At 46.1% G+C, this 22,381-nt stretch overlaps 7 protein-coding genes across 7 annotated transcripts; 4 read left to right on the top strand and 3 right to left on the bottom strand. All coding sequences in view use genetic code 12, as the record gives it.

Moving 5' to 3' along the window:
* Window positions 1-1,012: 1,012 nt before the first annotated feature.
* Window positions 1,013-2,506, top strand: HSM3 (Hsm3p; the record flags this gene model as incomplete). Its single annotated transcript, XM_025488473.1, has 1 exon — window positions 1,013-2,506. One exon carries the CDS (start codon window positions 1,013-1,015, stop codon window positions 2,504-2,506), a length of 1,494 nt encoding a protein of 497 aa, XP_025343135.1.
* A 105-nt stretch (window positions 2,507-2,611) lies between these two features.
* MED16 (Med16p) lies at window positions 2,612-5,324 on the bottom strand (the record flags this gene model as incomplete). Its single annotated transcript, XM_025488472.1, has 2 exons — window positions 2,612-2,631; window positions 2,675-5,324. The coding sequence occupies 2 exons, from the start codon at window positions 5,322-5,324 to the stop codon at window positions 2,612-2,614; spliced, it is 2,670 nt and encodes an 889-aa protein (XP_025343134.1).
* A 1,113-nt stretch (window positions 5,325-6,437) lies between these two features.
* On the bottom strand, window positions 6,438-7,901 carry SHM1 (glycine hydroxymethyltransferase; the record flags this gene model as incomplete). Its single annotated transcript, XM_025488471.1, has 1 exon — window positions 6,438-7,901. The coding sequence occupies one exon, from the start codon at window positions 7,899-7,901 to the stop codon at window positions 6,438-6,440; it is 1,464 nt and encodes a 487-aa protein (XP_025343133.1).
* Window positions 7,902-9,378: 1,477 nt separating this feature from the next.
* On the bottom strand, window positions 9,379-10,233 carry PRR2 (Prr2p; the record flags this gene model as incomplete). Its single annotated transcript, XM_025488470.1, has 1 exon — window positions 9,379-10,233. The coding sequence occupies one exon, from the start codon at window positions 10,231-10,233 to the stop codon at window positions 9,379-9,381; it is 855 nt and encodes a 284-aa protein (XP_025343132.1).
* Window positions 10,234-12,111: 1,878 nt separating this feature from the next.
* CPY1 (carboxypeptidase C) lies at window positions 12,112-13,740 on the top strand (the record flags this gene model as incomplete). The annotated part of the gene is made up of 1 exon (XM_025488469.1): window positions 12,112-13,740. The coding sequence occupies one exon, from the start codon at window positions 12,112-12,114 to the stop codon at window positions 13,738-13,740; it is 1,629 nt and encodes a 542-aa protein (XP_025343131.1).
* Window positions 13,741-14,367: 627 nt separating this feature from the next.
* CXQ85_004860 (uncharacterized protein) lies at window positions 14,368-15,948 on the top strand (the record flags this gene model as incomplete). Its single annotated transcript, XM_025488468.1, has 1 exon — window positions 14,368-15,948. The coding sequence occupies one exon, from the start codon at window positions 14,368-14,370 to the stop codon at window positions 15,946-15,948; it is 1,581 nt and encodes a 526-aa protein (XP_025343130.1).
* Window positions 15,949-17,520: 1,572 nt separating this feature from the next.
* CXQ85_004859 (ATP-dependent RNA helicase) lies at window positions 17,521-20,676 on the top strand (the record flags this gene model as incomplete). The annotated part of the gene is made up of 1 exon (XM_025488467.1): window positions 17,521-20,676. One exon carries the CDS (start codon window positions 17,521-17,523, stop codon window positions 20,674-20,676), a length of 3,156 nt encoding a protein of 1,051 aa, XP_025343129.1.
* Between the last annotated feature and the right edge of the window lie 1,705 nt (window positions 20,677-22,381).

Here is a 22,381-nt window from a genome sequence, read left to right as displayed (position 1 = left end):
TTGGCAGAAGGAAAGGTATGGGGCTTTTGGTGGCTTTGGGGAGAAGTAAGGGTATTTTTGCTCTGGAAGGTATTCAGGGTATTCAGGGTATTCAGGGTGGATGTGCTGGATCAATGGGGGCAAGTAGAACCAAAGGCAGCAATAGGCGAGATAATAGTCCATTATCACTCCCCATTGGCTCTAAAGGCTGTATTGGATATTACGTCTTTTTTCAGTTCAATTTGGCCAGTGACTATGGAGCAGCCTCTGGTTCTATACTAGCTTCCTTACTGGTCCTTCACTTCCATCCACCAGCTCCAGGTCCCAAGAATGCCTAGACCCCACTAACAAGCTTTAAGGATTGCCTTTTCATGAAAAGGAAGAAAATCCCGCTGCCCGTAACCCACCACTCGGGTTTCTCCAGGTGCTGCCAGTGCTTGCTCAGTTACCAATACCATGTCTTCCCAGTCCACCCAATGCTCTACTAGCCAATTAACCAGATACACCAAGCATTTGATCAACTAGGAATTGAAGAATATCCATCAATTTCAATTCCAATTCCCGGTCTTACTACTTCCTGGTAATGCAAAGATGTCACTGCCTGGCTTAAACCACCACTGGCCTTACCCACCAGACCTAGAACCACCCAACCATCCAACCACCCAACCACCAAAAGACCCTACTTACCAAACAACCATGACCTTTTCATTCCCATAAAAAATGAACCAAAATAAGCTTTCCACCGTCCCTCCTTCATACCACCAAAACACATCCATTAACTTACCTCGTCTTGTCTACCATCCATTCCACTCCAACCTCCACCTCTCCAGCTACCCCAACAAAAGTCCAAAAGCCAGCCACTCATCCAAAAACCCAAAAACCCAATTAACCACCTTTTTCACCTTCACCATCCAACTCTCCCTTTTCACCTTCTTCACCTTCCAACTCTCCCTCTTATCACCTTATCGCGATCCACACTATTACATACATACATAAACTATCAACACCGCACCAGCCAACTACAAACCTCCCCATGCTTCCTTCGCCACAGCTAGATCCAGACACCCAGAGGTTTGTCAACCACCTCAATGCATACCTAAACGACGAAACTGACGATACTGAGCCGGCAAGAACGTACTATGACTTTGTTTCCTTGCATAAGTACCTTCTCCAGGCTGGCGATCCACTTAGTAATCCTATCCTATCCACGGTGATGCCGTTGCTCTCGAGGATCATGAACCTGGAGCGGTACGACGACGACTACGTGGAGTTTCTTAGAGACCTTCTTATGCTTGTGCCTATGAAAACTACATGGGTGTACTTCCCTAAGGACGAGATGCTTAAGGCTATAGATTACCCTAGCCCTGTGAAGTTGTTTACGGCTACGGTGGACCTTGTGGCTTGGAGAGTTAGCTGCAATGATGAAGATGCCGTGGAGTTTGTGGATACGACGGCGTTGTTGCCGAAAGCTGTGCTTCGTTGCTTGTCGGACCATTCTATTCCAGATCGGTTCTGGACGGTGGAGTCTTTGGTGAAGAGCTGTGACGGGAAGCTTCTTGATGAGATAACGACTGACCTCATGCATTGCGTGGACCTTGTGGCGTTGCAGTCGGACTCGGCGTTGACTACGAGGTATATGGCGCTTGCAGAACGGGTTATTTCCAGAAGACTTGATTTGAAGCAGATCAACTATGCGAAATTGATTGCTGTGGTGGACTCGTTGAGCTTTTTTGACGATACTGAGGAGACCAGCCCGGATGCGTTGATGTACAGTGTGATTATTGACTTCTATACGAACCTTGTGGGGTTGATGGATGGCCTGGAGGCGTTGTTTCTTCTGCTTCAGCCGGTGATTGTTCGGTGCTTGAATGTGCTTGCCGTTTCGGTGGTGGAAAAGGCTGCTTTTGTGAGTCCTCGTTTGACTGAGCTTTTTGGGAAACTTACTTACTGTAAGGATGATGGAATAGTGGCCTGGGCTAAGCAGCAGGAACCGGTTGTTGCCATTCTTGATAATATCGACCTTAAAGCGCCTTTCCATAATGAAATTTTCTTGAAGACGAATCCGGCTTTTATTTCTAAGAAACGCCAGCTCTTTGATACCTACTTTGCTGCAATTGACCTAGCATCAATGGACTATATCCTTTTTGCTTGTGTTCTACATGCATTTGAAGATCCAGACTTCTTCAACTTGTTTGCCAGCGAGGGCAAACTCTCCAATTCTACGTTTTCTCGCCTTCCAAAAGACTTACTTTACAAGTTGCTTGAGATCATTTCTCGTCATAACCATTCTGCAAAACATCTATTGCTGGAGATGCCCACAGTGGTGCTGTCATATTTGATAGAATTGTCTGGCAATATTTCTGACCGGCTGATCAGAAACGAAGCTCGTTCAACCATTGAAAATCTTCTCAACAATAAGGACCTTGACCTAGGGGTCTGGAAAGACGGACTCAGGAACTTGCTTCGCACGTTGATCCACGGGCCCCTCAGAGGTCCTCAAGTTGATGTTCTGGATGAAGCACTTTAGTCTATAGGCAATTCACCCATGCATTACCACAAATACACGTCCTTTGGAACACCATTGTCCAAACGCCAAAGCCACCAGGCCCGTCGAAAATTGATGGATCTGCGACTAACGAAACTGCTCGACACCTCGTACATTTTCTGATTTTGTTCTTCAGTGAATAGCCTTTACCCATGGCCGAGGCGCCTCCCGATACAACCGTAGGACCAGCATTGATGATGATCTTACGCAATGCGTCAACCACCTCGTTATCTGAATACCGAAGACGAGGAACCATCGGCTTGTACTCGTCGTCAGTAGGTATGTAAGGTTTGGTGAACTCCTTTCTTGCAATACCAACATCAATCCAGTTGTTTTCGTAGAAGTACAAATCTGAAAGCTTCAAGTCCCTGCTGATTGTAGCGGCGTGGCGGTCAATCAACACATTTGCCATGTACTTGACCTCGTCAGGAACGTGTCCACGACAGAAGAGCTGTTGCTCCAAACGAAGCAGCTGAGCACGGTCGTTGGATACCACATTGTTGAGCTCTTTATTCACGTACACTTCACATTCACGAAGGAAGTTTTCAAAAAGACCCAAGTTCAAAGGCAGCGAGTTGCAAGCAGTAAAGAATCTGTTAAGTGCTTCCTTCATTGGAGTGTAGAGCTTGTTGCTCTCGGTGAGTTCCTTGTAGAGCTTCTTCAAGATTTCATGCGTCTTTCCAATCGAAGAAAGCGAGTACATCAAGAACAAACGTGGAACCTTTCCAAGAATCACAGGAAGCACCACTGAGTTATCCACCGTGACTTTAGACTGACTAGGACGGTTTCTCGAAAATGCCAATTGAAGAAGCTCTTGGTTGAAGTAGACAATCAAGTCAATGAGCCAACGGACGTTTCCAACCAACAGCATAATGCATTCAGCTCTGCTCACAGAATCCTGTAAGAGATCCTCAGCTGGCTTTTTCTTTGACATCTGTCTGTAGATGCTAGATAAAGAGAACATGATGCCAAAACTGGTAGATCTCAAGTTGAGAACAATCCATGCCATATCCTTGATAGCTCTATTATCTGAGTGAAGTTCGCCTAGCACCAACTGAAGCGATAAGAGTCTTTGAAGAGGAGGGTTCGATAGAAGCTTATCAACAGACTCTTTGCCAAACGAGTTGAGCTGGAAGTTGATGGCTTTGTGGGATTCTGTCATAACCAAATCAACTAGTTTAGATGCAAGCTCAGGCAGCTCCAATTCAGTTTTCAGAAGCTCGTTTCGAAGCATAACCAAAAGATCATCGGAAGAAGTTGTCGAGTAACAGGCACATGCATGCATGTATGCAAAGCCAATTCCACAAAGCAGAATATTCTCCTTGCCATTCAAGCGTTCAAGCGACTTGAATTGTAGCTGTCCATCGGCATGGTGAACAAAAGCAGCCATGTTGGGCGAAACTGCAAGTAAAGCAGGATTGGCACCAAGCTCGGGGAACAGGAAGCCACAGTCTAGTAGCGATGATATAGTAGGAGGAAATGTAGCTGAAGAATCCTGACCTTCGATCTTTAAGCCTGGATTGGGGATAATTTCCCATGTTTCTCTGTTAACGGCGTCAATTGACCCATCAGTGTATATGAAAAGAAGCAAACTCTCAGAAATTGCTGTTTCAATTTGCTGAACTTGCTTGGAAAGACTTATATGGCCCTGTAACACAAGCCTCAAAAGACCTTCACGAGAATCGCTATTGGAAGCTCCATCGCCCATACTGTCGAAGAGATCACCCACGCTGTCCATGGCATTCTCTAGATTGTACCTGTAGGCCAGAGTGAAAGGCTGGCTTCCCACCGGGTTCATGCATTCGTAGGTGACGAGGATTTCCAAGGACGAGCCTTGTTGGAAGAATGGGGAGAAAAGCTCAATCAGCTTAAGTGTCTGTTGGACCACTTCAGGGCGTCCAAATGCTTTTTCGTCGCCGTAATCAATAGAAGCCGTAGGCTCTGGGCGCATCTCGTGCACCAAAGAGCACGATATCAGCGGCTGGTTCTGGCCATCCTTAGGCGTATGGTAATGGGGATCAGCTCTTTGTCTCTGAGCAGAATCCACCAAAAAGCCCCAATCTATGCTGACCACATACGTGAGGATAAGGTCCGAACGAGCATCGTACGCCACAATAACAATTTTCTTATCGTTATTGAACCCAATTGCAGCTTTCGTGAAAGTACAGCTGCCCTCGCGTCCGTCTGGAGCAAGATTATACGACAACTTATGGTACTCCACCTTATGTTCGCCTTGATAATACAAATTCAAAAGTCCATTTTGACGCACAGCCACGCATGCTTGTTTTGTAGGAATTGGATGGCTGGTTCCAGGCGGATGGTGCTGCGTTACACCATATGAATAATTAGCATACCCAGAGCCATCTTCACCAGCAAGCGTCGCCAGTTTATTCACGATCTGAGGCTTTTCAATATTCAACCACTCAAAACTCACACATTTCGTGTGTGCCTGTGGCGGCACAATATCCCTATAGATCATCTCTGTATGGTTATAAGAGGTGAGTTCGTAAGAAGGTCCATCCGAATCACGTTTCGTCGGGCTGGGAGCTGAAATGGCACCGTTAGCCGTCCCATTCTGTCCGTTTTCACCCTTCTTATCATTAATAAGCCCCACGCCAGCAAGCAATATATAGAAGTTGCCGTTCACGTCCCAGACACCCAAATCAGTCAGTAGGTTACTCCACTTAAGCATATCAATCTCAGCAGCGGCGCCGTCGTCCAGCGGCTTTAGCGTTATCCCCGTCGCCTTCGCCAACTGCCAATCCTTGCCGTTTGTGTTTTCCAAGTACGTAAGACACATGTTGTGGCCCGAGGTCGGGTCTGGATGTGCGTACGTTATGAAACCATACTTTGACCACGAGATGGCTCTGGCGGACCTTGCGGCGGTTTGGGAGGTGGGTTCTTTCAGAGCATGGGGATCTCGTTCCTGCACAGGCATACTTTGCTGTTTATGGGACTATACTAGGAAAGCTGACTGCTGAGGACTGGCTGAGGATCTGTGGGTAGTATCTTTTTGGTGATAGCGGCACGTGACCGTGGTAGTAAGGAAGGAAGAGCTGTAAAGGGAAGCCCAACGGTGGTGGGGCAATTAGGAGAGGGTTTTCGGTTTGTAGTGGGGTTTTTAGGATGGAGGGTGTCAGTTATTTGTCTGTGGAGAAGGAAGGGTGTGGTTTGGTGAGTACCCTTTTTCGCAGCCAGTATGGGTAACTACTGGAGAAGCAAATGTGGTGAAAAGTGGAGGACAGGGAAGGAATTGGGTGGTACGAAGTGGTGGGGAAGAAAAAGATAGGGTGGTTTGTTTTATGGTTTTTTTAACTAAAGCATTTTAGGCCAATTGGTGTGAAATACTGGAGGTACTCTATGCCTCCTACTAAGGAAGAAGAGCAAGCAGTGACATTACATCACCAAATCACTTTTTGTACCTTTCTGGTAATGTGAAGCATTCTTTTGTTTATTTTCTTCCAGTTAGGCTCCCTGGGTAAGATGGACAATATCCGAACACATCATATGGCTATGAGTAGGAAGGGTGGGTTTGGCCTGGTTGGATCCATCGGCTGAGGCTACGCTACGAAGGCTTCTACTTATGGGTTTCTTAAATATCATTAGTTACTCACTTCAAGCAGTAAGGCATCTGTATATTCAAGTGCTCGTCTTCCTTCAATGTGTATTTCGTGATGTCTCTTTTAATTCTGAATATTCGAGTACGCTAATGGCATTTAAAGTCCTGTTATAATATAACTGGACGAGTAGCAAGACCTCTACCATCAACACTTCGTCTCTTCTCAGCCACCTACACTCTCCTATCTTCTCTTTTTGTCTTTTGTATTCTTTTCCGTACGAATATGCGTCTAACGACATGAAAGCATCTGGTATCCCAGAAACTTCATTCATTCACCAGTCCCGTTCTTGTCCCTTACAAGTCACCTGGAACTGGGTACTGGGCAACCCAGGCTTGCACCTCGGCGTCCAAGGCCTTAACCTCCTCGGAAGCCTGGACAATCTGCTTGAAGCTGGCCATCAACTCCTTGGCAACAGTACCTTGTTCCTGGGCCTTCAACTTGATGGCAATGTCAACAGCCTTCTGGAAGTACTCAGCAACCTTGGCAAACTCCTCTGGACCGAAACCTCTAGTGGTCATGGCTGGAGTACCAACTCTCAAACCGCTGGGGAACAAGGCAGACTTGTCACCTGGCACAGTGTTCTTGTTGGCAGCAATGTTAACACGCTCCAAAACGGCCTCCACACGAGCACCGTCAATCTTCTTGGAACGCAAGTCCACAAGAATCAAGTGGGTGTCGGTACCCTTGGAAACCAAGTCGAAACCCTTGTCCTCCAAAGCAGCAGCGAAAGCCTTGGCGTTGTCAATGACCTCCTGCTGGTACTGCTTGTACTCTGGGTACTGGCACTGCTTCAAGGCCACAGCCAAAGCAGAGATGGTGTGGTTGTGTGGACCACCTTGGTGAGCAGGGAACACAGAGAAGTTGATCTTTCTCTCAAGATCGTATGGGATCTCCTTACCCTTCTTGGTGACCTTTCTGATACCCTTTCTGAAGAAGATCATGGCACCACGAGGACCTCTCAAGGACTTGTGGGTGGTGGTGGTGACAATGTCAGAGTATGGGAATGGAGAGGCAGTGACACCGGCAGAAACCAAACCGGAAATGTGAGCCATGTCAGACAAAATGTAGGCGCCCACCTTGTCGGCAATAGCACGCATACGCTTGTAGTCAATCACTCTGGAGTAGGCAGAGGCACCTGCAACAATGACCTTTGGTCTGAACAAAAGAGCATTCTTCTCCAAAGTGTCGTAGTCAATAAGACCAGTCTCCTCGTCCAATCTGTATGGCATGGTCTGGAAGTACTTGGAAATGTACGAGATCTTAGCAGAAGGGGTTTGGTAACCGTGGGACAAGTGACCACCATGAGGCAAGTCCAAACCCATGATTCTGTCACCAACCTCCAAAACAGCACTGTAAGCGTACAAGTTGGCAGGAGCACCAGAAAGTGGCTGCACGTTCACACCCCACTGCTCTGGGTCCAAGTCAAAGGCCTCCAAAGCACGCTGCTGGCACAAGGACTCGGCCTTGTCGATGATCTCATTACCACCGTAGTATCTCTCACCAGGGTAACCTTCGGAGTACTTGTTCTGCATCTCCGAGCCCAACAAGTCCATGACGGCCTTGGAGGTGAAGTTTTCAGAAGGAATCAATGTGATGGAGTTTCTCTGTCTGTCTCTTTCTTGTTGCAAAATGGAGGCCATCTCAGGATCGACTTCCTGGACAGGCTTGGAGATGAGGCTCTGGGCCTTTGCCGAGAGGGCGTAGGTACGAGCACTGATGGAGGAGCGCTGGATGGCACGAAGCGAACGGGAAAGCATTCCGGGGGGAGACAATTGTAGGGGGTGATTTGGGGGTTGGAGGGAACGGCTTGGTTCTTATAGTTTTAGGTGGGGTGCTGAAAAAATTCAGTGTCTTGACTCACGCCGGGGGTGTGCAGCACGTGATATGCGGCTGACACTCAGCAGCTTGAACAAACCAATTCCGGGGGCACTATCGAGGCCGCCTCCGGCCACGCGGTCGACTCCGAGACCCCCGGTTCAGCCCCAACCCAGGGGAGTATCAGAGTCAGGAGGAGAGTCAACAAGTGGAGTCACTGTCCCACCGCCAAAAAAGCCCTCCCCGTGTTCTATCCTGACTCTGCCATGTTGGGGTCACCTATAATTCCGTCTGGAGAAGTCACAGACCCCACAACGCAGAGTCACCAAAGTAGGCAAGTGGTGGTGTTGAGGTTGGGTGGGTAAGAGGACTGGTAGTGTAGTGCCGGGTGGATGAATGGAAAAAAAAAAAAGTACGTAGATGGGATCGGTTGGTAGTGAATGGAATTTTTAGGTAATTTAGTTGGTTTTCGTTGGAGTTGAGGTTTGTAGTTGATGGTGGTGGTGGTGGTTCTTAGGTTGTAGTAGTGGCTGCGAAAAGTAGTGAAAGGGGAAGAACCAGCAAGGGAGATAGGTTGTAGGGTATAGAGAGTGAGTGTGGTAGACTTTCATGGTTTTGGGCTGAAGAGAAGTAATTGAAGGGAATTGTGGGTTTTTTTTTTTTTTTTATGGGTTCTGAATAGCTCAGGTGGAGGACTGTGGGTACTTCATTATGGTACTGGTTAGTCTGCTTACCATGTAACAGTGATGGTGCTAATGAAGTGGATAGGGTAAATGAAGGTATTGTCTTTTGGTTAAAGTGGTCTATGGTTCTCTATTGTTACATTCTATAGGCCTTGAGGGTCACATTGGTTGCTTCAATGTTGGCTCAGTGTGTGAGTAATGGACGAGAAAGACGGAAGAGAGCGTAACTTTCGTTCAAGACATGGATTTTCGCTGAAACTTGGACGGGACATAACTTGGACTTTTTTCGTTTCATTTAACCGGTTTTTCTTCAATTTTGGGCACTTTTCGATTTTTAAGGTCATTGTGAAAACTTACAGTAATTGCACATTTTGTGTAAGTAGGGTTATATACTCAGACCAATGTGAATTTCCAGGTACAACTGATACTTTGAATATTGAAAAATTTGAAAAGGCAATAAAACGATCATTATTCATTGGGTTTTTGATATTAAGCCTTTAATTTGCTTCCCGTAGTAGCTGTTTATGGTCATTATGGCTCTATATGGCGCCTCTCTTACTCTTCCTTACCAGCAAACACCAACCTTCTACTTCTGTTTCTATGAATTTTTTTTTTTTTATGATTTCTTTTCTTCGTTTCTGATTGTTAATTGTTAAATAAAGTGAGCTGCCTGCCCATATGCTAAATATCATTCCTTAAGAGTCTTCCTGTCCGTTGTGCCCCACTTGGCTACAACTCAATTGTCTATCTCTTTCATCAAAGTATGCTTTGTCCCACAAGTGCTTTCTCCATGGCACCATGGAAGCTTCACAAAGATCTTCAGCCCCAGAAGTTCTTTAATTGACTTCCGAAGGTCAGGATCCACAAATAGAAGCATCCCTACAAACGCCCTGAAACTGGCTGGAACGGATTCCACGCCCTTCAATTTCCCTTCAGACTCCCACGCCAAATACTCCGAATCACTAATATGCGCAGTTTTCCAGGGAAACGTCTTGGTTGCAAAATACACCATCACTATACCCAAAGACCAAGTATCTGCCTTCTGGCCATCGTACCTTATTTGGGTGGTCATTTCTGGCGCCATATACTTTGGCGAGCCCACAATACCTATAGCAGGTTCGCTGGCCGTCACCGTAGCCATATCTATAATCTTAAGCCTGCCAGTACTCAGCAACACCATATTCTCAAGCTTGATATCCCTATGGCTCAAGCCTTGCTCGTGAAGGTACAATATCCCCGAAACAAGCTGTTTCCAGTAACACAAATTTTCAGCCACATTAAACCTAGCAGAAGCCTGTTTCCGTAGAAGCTTAGCCAAGTCCCTCAGTCCAGCCTCCATATACATACAAACCGTCAGGCCCGTCCAGGATATGGTATACTTTGTAGGGACATAAAACGCTTCATGCTGAATCCCCCTAAGCAATTCGTATTCATATAGTACCCTATTCTGGTACTCTTTGCGCAGCTCATGGGCTTCTTTTTCATGGTATGTCTTAACAGCATACTTAGTGCCCTTTGGAGTTTCCCAGATCTCCACTGACCCGGAAACCCCCACCGCCGGACGATGAAGAAGCTTATCTCTAGAGAACATGTAGAGTTTTCGGGAGGTAATGCTCTGACATGCCTGGGTTAGAGAAGAGTAGGTTACTGGAGATGTAGATGGTACAAGGGCTATATACCGGTCGGAGGGTGGAAGTAGGAGGAAGGTTATGGGAGGTGCAAGTTGGGGGTGGCAGGAAGAAGGGAATGAGTGTTATAGATATATAGGGTTCGTTTGGAATGGAGGAGTTGGTCTTTTTTTGGTTTGTTGGTGGTTTGAGGATCTGGTGGTGAAGTAAGGGCAGTGAGAGAGGAAGTACACTATATAACAGTATTTGAATCCCATATGCTATTCAGTTATCAATTGGCTCTTTATTTGGACGAGTTGGATGATTAAGGTGCTTAATCGATGTATTGAACGGATTGGTTTTTCATTACAGAGATGATTAGCAGGGATGCCTTGTATGTCTTGTCAAGTGGGATCTGGAAGTGCAGTGAGCAAGTACTCAGTAAACACAACTTATACGGTAAAATGGCAACTAAATCGATAGAAAAATTTAAATTGGGCCAAAATTAGAGCATTAATTTATCTGGTTATTATTCTTTGGAGACTACGGGTCACTTGTATGGAAGGATGTACCTGGGGAAGCACATAGAGAGCTGGAGAACCAACCATACTCCAACGACTAACCTCAATTGACCCAAAGAAGAAAAAGCATAGAACTAAGAATATAACATAAAGCCAACATACGAATACCAGCTCTATTGAGAACATCCCAGGAGTACAATATCCACCATAACTGCCTTTTCGCAGCCATCAGCCATTCCTCCAACCACTGTCCACTAACAGCCACACCATCCCATGAACAAGTAACAACGAGGCTAGAGAAGAAGAAATCAACCATTGATTAACCAATCCAAAGCCATACCACCAACCAAACCTCGGACAAAACCCATTGACACAAAACCCATCAAACCCTTACTATATACCACCAAGCACCTACCCAAGACATCCCACCAACCATCCACCACATTGTCCCCATGGCTGGATCCACAGTATTGCGTGCTCTTCACTAAACCACTCGCTTCCAATTTCCATCCACAAAGCCAAACCTCACCTCTATATGTAATTTGCCACTATAACTGCTGGTACCTGCTGCTCGGCTTTATCACCGAGTCACCGAGACCTCCAAGACATTTCTTGATGCCTTCTACGACACCAAACCATAAACAAGAAGCAAATCTAAGTATATAAAAAACCATATCCTCTTCATACAATCCCTCTTTCCAGGGCCTCTCTCACCCGCTGGGCCTCTGGACCCTGGACTGAGCCTCTTTGGGTTCCTTCTAGACCACTTAGAGCCGACCTTACATCCGCACCGAGACCGGTTTCCAGAACCCATACCCAAGCAAATCCATATACGCAAATTAAGTGAAATATTGAATGAAACATACTAAACAAATCACGTAGATTCAAAATATACCCTTGGATTTCCCTAAATCCAAAAACCCAGTGAAATACCTTATCTCTGTGAAATATGTCATGTGCACTTCCTCATCCCAGTAACCCCCAGCTATCTCCACGCTGGGCCATCGAAACCACCTGAAAATTGGTATAAACCCTCTTCTCCACCCAAACTTCCCCTATGCCAATCCTCCACTCCTCTACGTTCCCTGAACGTCGTCATTCCATCGGTTACGGTGTACGGCGCACCCGTGCACCACAATATACCGAAAACAGCTGGTTATAGCCTTATCAGGGACACTTCCTGCAGGAACGTCACCAGGGTACCGGTTAGGGGCGACTGCACACTGGCAGCAAACCTCGTTCTCGGCAACCCAACCCCAGAAAACTATATAAAGACTGCAAATTCCCGTTTTTTGATATCTACTGTTTTTTTCTTGACAAAGCCGTACCACCTTTTTTGTCATGAGAATCTCTACTTTCGTTGCCGCCGCGTGCGCCGCGCTGTCGGCGTCGGCTGTTTCCATTCCAATGGACCGTTTGCAGAACGTCCAGCAAGTTTTGTCTGATAAGGCTTCTTCGCTTTCTTCCCAGTATGCTGATATTAGAGGTGCGTGGGAAAACAAGAAGGGCGATGTGTTGCTGAAGATTGCTCAGTACGTGAAGGAGCCAATTGACGCTATTCCAAAGGACGCCGCTGCCTTGTGGCTGGAGATGATGCTCAAGTTCCCTGAATCTGTGAGCTCGCTTAAGTTCAAGAACCCAGCTTCTAGCGCTAAGAAGATTGCCCGTACCTTTGACTTCCACGTTTCTGACGCCAAGTTGCCAAACCACAAGTTGCGTGTCAAGTCTACGCCTGAGGATTTGGGCATTGACTCGGTTAAGCAGTACTCTGGTTACTTGGATGTTGCTGACGAGGACAAGCACTTCTTTTTCTGGGCTTTTGAGTCCAGAAACGACCCAAAGAAGGACCCAGTTATCTTGTGGTTGAACGGTGGCCCAGGCTGCTCTTCTTTGACCGGATTGTTCTTTGAATTGGGCCCTGCTCGTATTGGCGAGGACTTGAAGCCCGTCAACAACCCTTCTGCCTGGAACAACAATGCTACTGTTATCTTCTTGGACCAACCAGTCAATGTCGGCTACTCGTACTCCTCCGAGTCCGTCACCAACACCGTCGCTGCTGGCCAGGATGTCTACGCTTTCTTGGAATTGTTCTTCCAGCAGTTCCCTCAATACGCCGAGAGAGACTTCCACATTGCCGGTGAGTCTTACGGTGGCCACTACATCCCAGTGTTCTCTTCTGAAATCTTGAGCCACGATGACCGTCACTTCAACTTGACTTCTGTCTTGATTGGTAACGGTTTGACTGACCCATTGACCCAGTACGAGTACTACAAGCCAATGGCCTGTGGTGAGGGTGGCGAGAAATCCGTTTTGGAGCCAGAGGAGTGTGACAACATGGAGGCTTCGATCCCTAGATGTTTGTCGTTGATTGAGTCGTGCTACAACTCTGGATCTGTGTGGTCTTGTGTTCCAGCCACCATCTACTGTAACAACGCTCAGATGGGCCCATACCAGAAGACCGGCAGAAACGTCTACGACATTAGAACCGAGTGCAAGGGCGGTAACTTGTGCTACGAGGAATTGAGTTACATAGATGAGTACTTGAACAAGCCAGAGGTGAAGGAGGCCTTGGGTGTCGAGGTGGAGGAGTACCAGGGATGCAACTTTGACATCAACAGAAACTTTTTGTTTGCTGGCGACTGGATGCAGCCATACCACAAGAACGTGATTGACTTGTTGGAGAGCGGCTTGCCTGTGCTTGTGTACGCTGGAGACAAGGACTTCATTTGCAACTGGTTAGGTAACCGTGCATGGACGGACCGTTTGCCATGGTCCGGCCAGAAGAAGTTCGAGTCCCAGCCCATCCGCAAGTGGACCGTTGGCAAGGAGGAAGCTGGTGAAGTGAAGAACTACGAACACTTTACCTTCTTGCGTGTGTACGGCGGTGGCCACATGGTTCCATTCGACCAGCCTGAGAACGCCTTGGACATGGTCAACAGATGGATCGCAGGCGACTTTGCTTACAACTAAGCAGCAGGCGCCACGCGAAACCCAAATAACAAGCTTTTTGTGCGACTTTGACTTTTCAGTGTAGGCGGTTGGAGTAGCTCATTCTGTAGCACATTGGAGGTTGCGCGGGACAACAAACACCACTGATTTTGCAACCATTTTACCCGATTTGGCCATGTTCAAAACACTCCCATCCCCCAAGAATACCCATGGTACATGGAAAAAGCAGCAGATGTCAAAACTCAAAACCAAATTCCAAAAACCTTAGCATCAACAAACTCCTACTACCAAGTTTAAAATTTCCCTATTATATTCCCAATGTGGCTCCATCGCAGCATTCGCCTGGTGCTAATGCTTGTGTGCCTAGCCCTGGGGGTGGTGGCTTCACTAGCGTACGGTGTGACGCCGAAACGCCTGATGCTTCCTTTTATGGTGTCTAGTTTTTGTGTGGTGGTGGTGCAGCCGGTGGTGATGGTGGCTGGAGGAGGAAGAATGGCTGCAAACGCTCGAATGGGGCTGTTGGTGGTGTATGCTTTCCATATGGCTGCTTCGATAGTGGTGGTGGTTCAGTTTCTGGGGGAGAGCCGGGTCTGGAAGTACAATGCTGTGGAGGTGGTGTTGCTGTTGGCATTGGGGAGCTGTTTTCTTATGGGAGCTGCTGCTGTGCTTGGAGAGGCTGGGGCAGAAACTAGTGATGTGGAAAGCACCGCTACGGCGTGTCTGGAGCAGCTACTGCTTAACAAGGCTCATGAAAAGCCTGGGCACGATGTGGCTAATAAGGCTTCACAGAAGACACTCGTCCAGGAACTTAAAGAGACAAGGGAAGCGTCTGGGAGTACGCTTCATAGTGATTCTCATGAAACCGAGCCAGAGATGGTCACCAAAGCTATGGCGTCCAATTCGCTTGACGATTATTGCCTGCTGAACTGGATGAGTCCTTCGCTCGGCCATTACCCGCTGGTTCCTGCTCTTCACAGTCTAGAGTCGCTTGGTGACGTTCAGCGGTCCAAACTGGTCAGTCAGCTTCATGTCAATAAACGTCTGCCCAAAAAACGCAAGTGGCAGCTGATCCACGACGAAAAGGTGTTTTTGCAAAGCGTCAACGAGAACCTTCTTCCGTCGGTATTGAAACAAGGCGTCAGTCCGATCCAGGAAAGCAAATCCAGGTTTCTGTTGGATACGGTGAGGCCTGGTGAAGAAAACACCAGAAACAGCATCGACACAGAAAGACGGTCCAGTGTTGGAGGAAAGGTCAGTTTTGACAAAAACAGAACCAGCGTTTCTGAAGCTTTCCCTGATATCATGGAAGGCCTCGAAGAGATTCCTCTGTCTACACCTCCACCATGGGCCCAGAACCAGCCATCCTCTGGGCTTCGCCAAATCTCCCTCCAAGACTGGGAACAAAACAAAGAACAGTGGCTCCAACAACAGTACATGAGCAAACTGACCACGATGAACACAGAAATCGAGCAAAACAGGCCCCAGAGCTATATTCTGGCCCTGGCTTCTGCTCCTTCCCTCCACACATATAGACGAAACCTGGAAGGCAGCGTGTGCAACAACCGCCGGCTGCTTCTAGCGCAAGAGCTGTTTGAAAACGTTCTTACCCACTGCGTCACACCGACTGCCAGGGTTCCTGAACTACCCATCATCCAGCTGACCAACTCGTCGCCCATCAAGAAAGTCATGGGCATGTTCCGTCGCCGAGGCCTGGAGGCTGCAGAGTTTGCTGGTGCCAACTACAGCTTTGCCTATGGGCCTCCGCCTGCCGGGCCCCAGTCCCAGTCCCATAAACACCTGGACTCGGTGGCCAACTCCATGAACTCGCATCCGGTGTCGTTGGCTTCTGGCAAGTCTTCACGCTCCGGGCTGCCACGCAAGGCCATCAAGTCTTTCCTTCTTGGCCACCTGCTGCTGCACAAGTCAGGCAGTAGTTTCACTTATACCCCTAATAACCCGCCGCCTGTGCCGCCGGCGCCTCCACCGATTCCCATTTTGTTTAACATGCCTAAAGATCCACTTTTTCGTCATAGCACTGAGCTTTTGCAGCCATTCCGAATCCCCTCTGACGAGTGGGAAATGAGCGAAGCCACGGCACTGGACCAGTCTCGAGTGAGCAGTTTGCCGAGTGCCATTATTGGTGAATATGATAAAGAGAAGTGGAGGAAGTTGAAGGAGCTTGAACAGAGACAGGAGGCAGAGGCTATTGCCGAGCAGGCGGCCGAGTAGCATAGCATTAATGAACGTTGCATATGAAGACGATGTAGGTTGTAGAGGAGGAAAGAGCTAAGGAAGGTGTTTTAAGGGAAATCTGTTCTTGATGTTTTGTGGCATTTACTATATGTTTTAGAGGTCCCATGGTAAATGGAAGTATCCAATGAATGGCCATACTTGGAGTTATTTGGATAAGAGGACTGCTTAACCTGTTTGAAGAAAGGCTTCGTAAGAAGCTCTGGTAGCTCACTTTCTTCGAAAACGTGTTTTGGTGGTTTTTGGTTATCAGTTGTCTTATCACTATAACCTCTATAAGTCTCAATAAGGTTCCATCCAATGACCAGCTTAACCGAAATTCCATGACTCTAACTAAACGGTTTATACAATTAAGAGCTTTAGGAGCCACTAAAGCATTAAATTCACTAAAAAAGAACAATCCTCTCTTCTTTTCTCTGTCTCTTGTTCTCCCACGCATGGACCTGTCAAAATGGCTGCAAAACGCTGAATACGATGCCTCCAGCAGAGGTGAAAGCTAATATATAGCTGTGAATTTAGTATATATGGTTATCTGAGACGGTGAAGAAGTTAGTTTAATGCTAGAGAAAGTCTATGGGACAAGGAAAAGCTAAAGTCGATGTATGGTAGATACTGGGATGAGGGAAGATGTGTAGAAGAGTAGTCATTGATCAAAGTATTAACGTGAGTAATTCGACCAAAAGCACTCTTTCTGCTATTTAGGTGTAATTAGAATGTAAAGATACCTGAATGGGCTAAGAAGCTGTGGTGGAAGATCAGTTCATGGAGGCTTCAGTTGGTAGTCTTGGACACTCCTCAGTTAAGCAATAGAGGTACTGAGGGCCTGAGATGTATAAGAGAATTGAGGCTAAAGAGAAGTGGAAGTACTTATAAAGAAGAAATGAAGCTTCTTCATAACCTAAGACCTTTAGATATAGACTTTCAGGGTTTCTTTGGATCCTTGGATGTGCCCTATAACAGTTGTATCTAGAGACTTCTTCCTACGAAGCTTTGGCTTTAACATTGACTTTCCCTTACCAGGAACACAAAAGTGAAACAGAAGATTTAAAAATCTGAAATTAAGCTTATTCAGAAAGAAGTGAAAAACACAAATACCGAATTAGAACAGGAGTGTTAGGCCAGAGAAACCTACACCAATCAGTACAACCACCGATAAGCACGAAACGCCAACACCACGAATTTCCAAAAACCACTTATTTCTTCTTCTTCTTTGATAAAAACCCAAAACGCAAACTTCCCTTCCTTCCTCCCAAAGCTTGTTCAAGCCAAAGTCTACCCTAAAGTATGCTCTTCTCTATGTACAACCAGGCCCAGAAACACCTCCACCAAACGCCACACCACCCGGAAAAATCCACAAAAAAACACCAATCCGACATCTTCGGGCCCTCTACAACCCACCCAATACACTAATATCCTTTATTTTTCTTTGTAGTCTGGTTCTTTCCAACTCTTTGGGACTCCCCCGGAGGTACAGGTCTTTCACTACATCCAGATGAGCATCTCTCAAAACCAACCATCCTCTCCAGTCAAACACCACTCTATCATTCTGTAATGGACGGTGACGACCTTTTTGGCGTCTTTTCGGAGGCACCAGCCAATTTGCCGAAAAAGCAGCATGCTGAAAAACAGCACCAGCCCAAGCCCCAGCCCAAGAAAAGACCTGCTCCTCAGGAAAACCACGAAAACAAGAAACAGGATAAGAAGAAGGACGAAAAGAAGAAAAACCCGGTTGTCAGTGATGCCGTCGAGATTGAAGCTTCCAGAGAAGTGGCTCCTTCGGCGGGTCTTCTTCCTGGTGCTGCCGATAAAGAGGCAGAGGCTAAGTTGAAGTTGAAGCATCAGGTCAGACATCAGGTTGCCATTCCTCCAGACTACCCATACATTCCTATTGGAGAACACAAGAGAACGAACGAAGCCAGGACGTACCCCTTTACCTTGGATCCTTTCCAGGATACGGCCATCTCGTGTATTGACAGAAACGAGTCTGTGTTGGTTTCTGCGCATACTTCTGCTGGTAAGACAGTGGTGGCTGAATACGCCATTGCCCAGTCGTTAAGAGAAAAGCAGCGTGTCATCTACACCTCGCCAATTAAGGCTTTGAGTAACCAGAAGTACAGAGAGCTCTTGGCTGAGTTTGGCGATGTGGGTCTTATGACTGGAGATGTGACCATCAACCCAGACGCTGGGTGTTTGGTCATGACGACTGAAATTTTGCGTAGTATGTTGTACCGAGGCTCGGAGGTGATGCGTGAAGTTGCCTGGGTCATCTTTGACGAGGTGCATTATATGAGAGATAAGAATAGAGGTGTGGTTTGGGAAGAAACCATCATTTTGCTTCCTGATAAGGTGCACCATGTGTTCCTTTCTGCCACGATTCCTAACGCTATGGAGTTTGCTGAATGGGTGGTCAAGACGCATAACCAGCCTTGTCACGTTGTTTACACCGATTTCCGTCCTACGCCTTTGCAGCATTACTTGTTTCCAGCTGCTGGCGATGGTATTCATTTGGTGGTGGACGAAAAGGGTACTTTCAGGGAGGAGAACTTCCAGAAAGCCATGTCGTCGATTTCCAACAACATCGGTGACGATCCTGCTTCTGCTGATGCCACTAGAAGCAAAAAGAAGGGTGAAACATATAAAGGTGGAGCCAAGGACGGCAAAAGCGATATCTATAAGATCGTTAAGATGATCTACATGAAGAGATACAACCCAGTCATTGTCTTTTCGTTTTCCAAGCGTGACTGTGAGTCTTTGGCGCTCAAAATGTCCAAGTTGGACTTTAATACCGACGAAGAGCGTTCTGCATTGACGAAGGTCTTTGAAAACGCCATTGACGTCTTGCCTGAAGCTGATAGGGAATTGCCCCAGATCAAGAACATCTTGCCGCTTCTCAGAAGAGGTATTGGTATTCATCATTCTGGTCTTTTACCGATTTTGAAGGAAGTCATCGAGCTTTTGTTCCAGGAAGGTTTGCTTAAGGTGCTTTTCGCTACTGAAACTTTCTCCATTGGTCTTAATATGCCTGCCAAGACTGTTGTCTTTACGTCTGTCAGAAAGTGGGACGGTCTGGGCTTCAGATGGGTTTCTGGTGGTGAGTACATCCAGATGTCTGGAAGAGCTGGTCGTCGTGGTTTGGATGACAGAGGTATTGTTATTATGATGATTGATGAAAAAATGGAACCTCAAGTCGCCAAGGGTATGGTTAAGGGTCAGGCCGATAGGTTGGACTCTGCTTTCCATTTGGGATACAATATGATTTTGAATTTGATGCGTGTGGAAGGTATTTCTCCACAGTTCATGTTGCTGAACTCGTTTTACCAGTTCCAGAACGCTGCTTCTGTGCCTAAGCTTGAACAGCACCTTCAGCAATTGACTTTGGACTATAATAATGTCACAGTTGAGGATGAGTTCCATGTCAAAGAGTACTATGACTTGAAGAAGCAGCTTGAAGGGTACCAGGAGAACGTGCGCCAGGTTGTGACCCATCCAGGCCATATTCTTCCGTTCTTGCAGCCTGGTAGAGTCATCAAGATCAAGATTGGTGAATTCGACTACGGTTGGGGAATGGTTGCATCTTTCACCAAGAGATCCAACAAGAGAGATCCTTCCCAGGCCTACACTGACCACGAGCTGTACTTGGTGAGTGTTTTCGTGTGCACGATGTTTGTGGATGCTCCAGTCAACTTAATCAAATCATTTAACCCAGTCTTCCCTGAAGGTATCCGTCCTTCCAACGAAGGCGAGAAGCTGAGAGCTGAATACATTCCTATCACTTTGGACTCGATCCAGGCCATTTCCAGTGTTCGTTTGAAGGTTCCAGACGACTTCAAGAGCTCTACAGCCAAGAGAAACTTGGTTCGTACGTTGAAGGACTTGCCCAACAAGTTGCCAGATGGTATTCCTACCATGGACCCTGTTGAAAGCATGAAGATCATCGATCCAGAGTTCAAGATGTTGTTGCGTAAGATTGACGTCTTGGAGAGCAAATTGGCTACTAATCCATTGCACGAGTCTGACAGAATCAAGGACTTGTACGCCAAATACAGCAATAAGGTGGATATCCAGAAGAGCATTGAAGATACCAAGGAAAAGATCCTACAGGCACAAGCTGTCATTCAGCTTGACGACTTGAAACACAGAAGAAGAGTTTTGAGAAAGCTTGGGTTCGTCAGTCCTGATGAGATCATCGAGCTTAAGGGCAGAGTTGCATGTGAGATCTCCACCGGTGACGAGCTTCTTTTAACTGAGCTTATATTCAACGGTACGTTCAACGACTTGACGCCAGAGCAGTGTGCTGCGCTTTTGTCTTGTTTCGTCTTCCAGGAACGTGCTAAAGAGGTTCCTCGTTTGAAGCCTGAATTGGCTGAACCATTGAAGGCAATGCAAGACATGGCCACCAAGATTGCTAAGGTGTTCAAGGAGAGCAAGATTGAAATCGCCGAGAAGGAATACGTCGAGCTGTTCCGTCCAGAACTCATGGAAGTGACGTACGCCTGGTGTAAAGGCGCCAAGTTTGCCCAGATCTGTAAAATGACCGATGTCTACGAAGGTTCATTGATCAGAACGTTCAAGAGATTGGAAGAGATGATCAGACAGATGATCCAGGCCGCCAAGACGATCGGTAATATCGAGTTGGAGGATAAGATGGAGAAGGCCACAGAAATGGTGCACAGGGACATCGTTTCTGCTGCATCCTTGTACTTGTAATATAGAGTAGATAGACCCACGGAATGGGAAGAGCATATGTTAACAAAGAGTGTAGAAGAGGAAGGTGGAAGGTGAATGTATGTCTGAGTCGTTGATTCAGACTGTTATTTAAGAAGCTGCTTATCTTGTGGTAATCAGCTTTTCTGGCTACTATCTCTCAGACTCTACTTATACTAGTTATACTAGTTATACTATTTATTCTACTTTTACTACACTTGTACTACTTATTTTACTTATACTAGGTAGACTACCAGTAGCTCTAATACCAGTTATCCTAGTTATCCTGGTTTTTCTACTCATACAGCTTGTACAACCTATATTACTTATACTAGCTTACACTTGATTGTGTACTACTTTCCTAAACTATAATAGCTGTACTCGTCTTACTGCTAATACTGGTAACAAAGGTAATACTTATCATACTAATAGCACTACTTGTCCTAGTCCTATTGATTTCGTACTTATTTGAATGTCTTTTTTACTACGTCCCAGTATATACTAGTTCTACTATCTATACAACTAAACCTTATATACTATTTATACTAGTTATACTAGTTATGTTAGTTATACTACTAATACTACTTAAACCACAGTAACTAGCTTACAAATGATTGTATACTAGTTTCACTAACTATGCCGCTTACACAGGTAAATGCTTTCAGTCTGGTAATACTGGTAATACTGGTAATACTGATATAACTGGTAATACCAGGAACACAAGTAATACTACTCATACAACTAATACTGTTCTTCCTAGATCCATTACTTTAACACTGTTGCTCTTATATAATCAAATGTCACCAGTTCTACCACTTTTCTAGTGTATACCACTCATACTACTTATACTATAACCACTAGTTACACTACTTACACTACTTCTACTACTTATACTACTTTTGGTTAATCCATTCTCTTGTTCACTCCAGCTACCTTGACTCTTAATTGAAACCAGATCTTATACTATTTCAAAGAAGAGTGAGAGCTCCTCCAGAATATCCATAGTCTTCTTCCACTTCCTCTCCAGTTTCACAACCAGTATCTATTACAACCCACCAAAGCGCTAAATAACCAAAACTCCCACTTTCTATCAATTTTAATAACCAAATTGCCATTCTTAAAATCTAAACAAAGTCCCTAGAGCTCTTCACTTTCCACTTAGTTCACTTCCATGCCATAAGTAGTACCCTACACTCACAGACATACAAATACAGAAACACATACATCCACTGAAGACCACCAGCCGTCAACACTCGTCCCAAACTTTCCCTTCCTTAGTTCCCTAGTTTTCCTCTCCACCTAACATATATCTTTTTTCTTCCACCGTTTCCATCCTCCACTGTATTCCCCATAGTCCATCCTCACCAACCCAGCCAGTTACCATCCAAGTCCCCCAAGTCCCCCAAGTCCAGCAAAAACTAACACTTTTTCACCAAACCCAACACCCCCAGACTCATCAAACCACCAAGTCATCAAAAGGTGCATCACTAGTTTAATATATCTACCATCGACCAGGAAACCTGTAGTTTCGTAGGATAAGCTTCAAAAAAGAATGAAGTAGAAGATCACACGCCTATCTGAAGAGTCAATTGAAGCCGCTCTAAGTGTCTTAGACGTCTTCAGTGATCCATGGCTTCACAGTGGATAAAAATATATATACTAGAATATCCGCTATATATACTAGAGCATCCACATAGTGTCCGTCTTA

The sequence above is a fragment of the Candidozyma haemuli genome, assembly GCF_002926055.2.
Source record: "Candidozyma haemuli strain B11899 chromosome Unknown H_2014730914, whole genome shotgun sequence".
NCBI classification, from domain to species: domain Eukaryota; kingdom Fungi; phylum Ascomycota; class Pichiomycetes; order Serinales; family Metschnikowiaceae; genus Candidozyma; species Candidozyma haemuli.
Note: the sequence above shows the minus strand (reverse complement) of the source record. Positions and strands in the feature narration are given on the sequence as shown.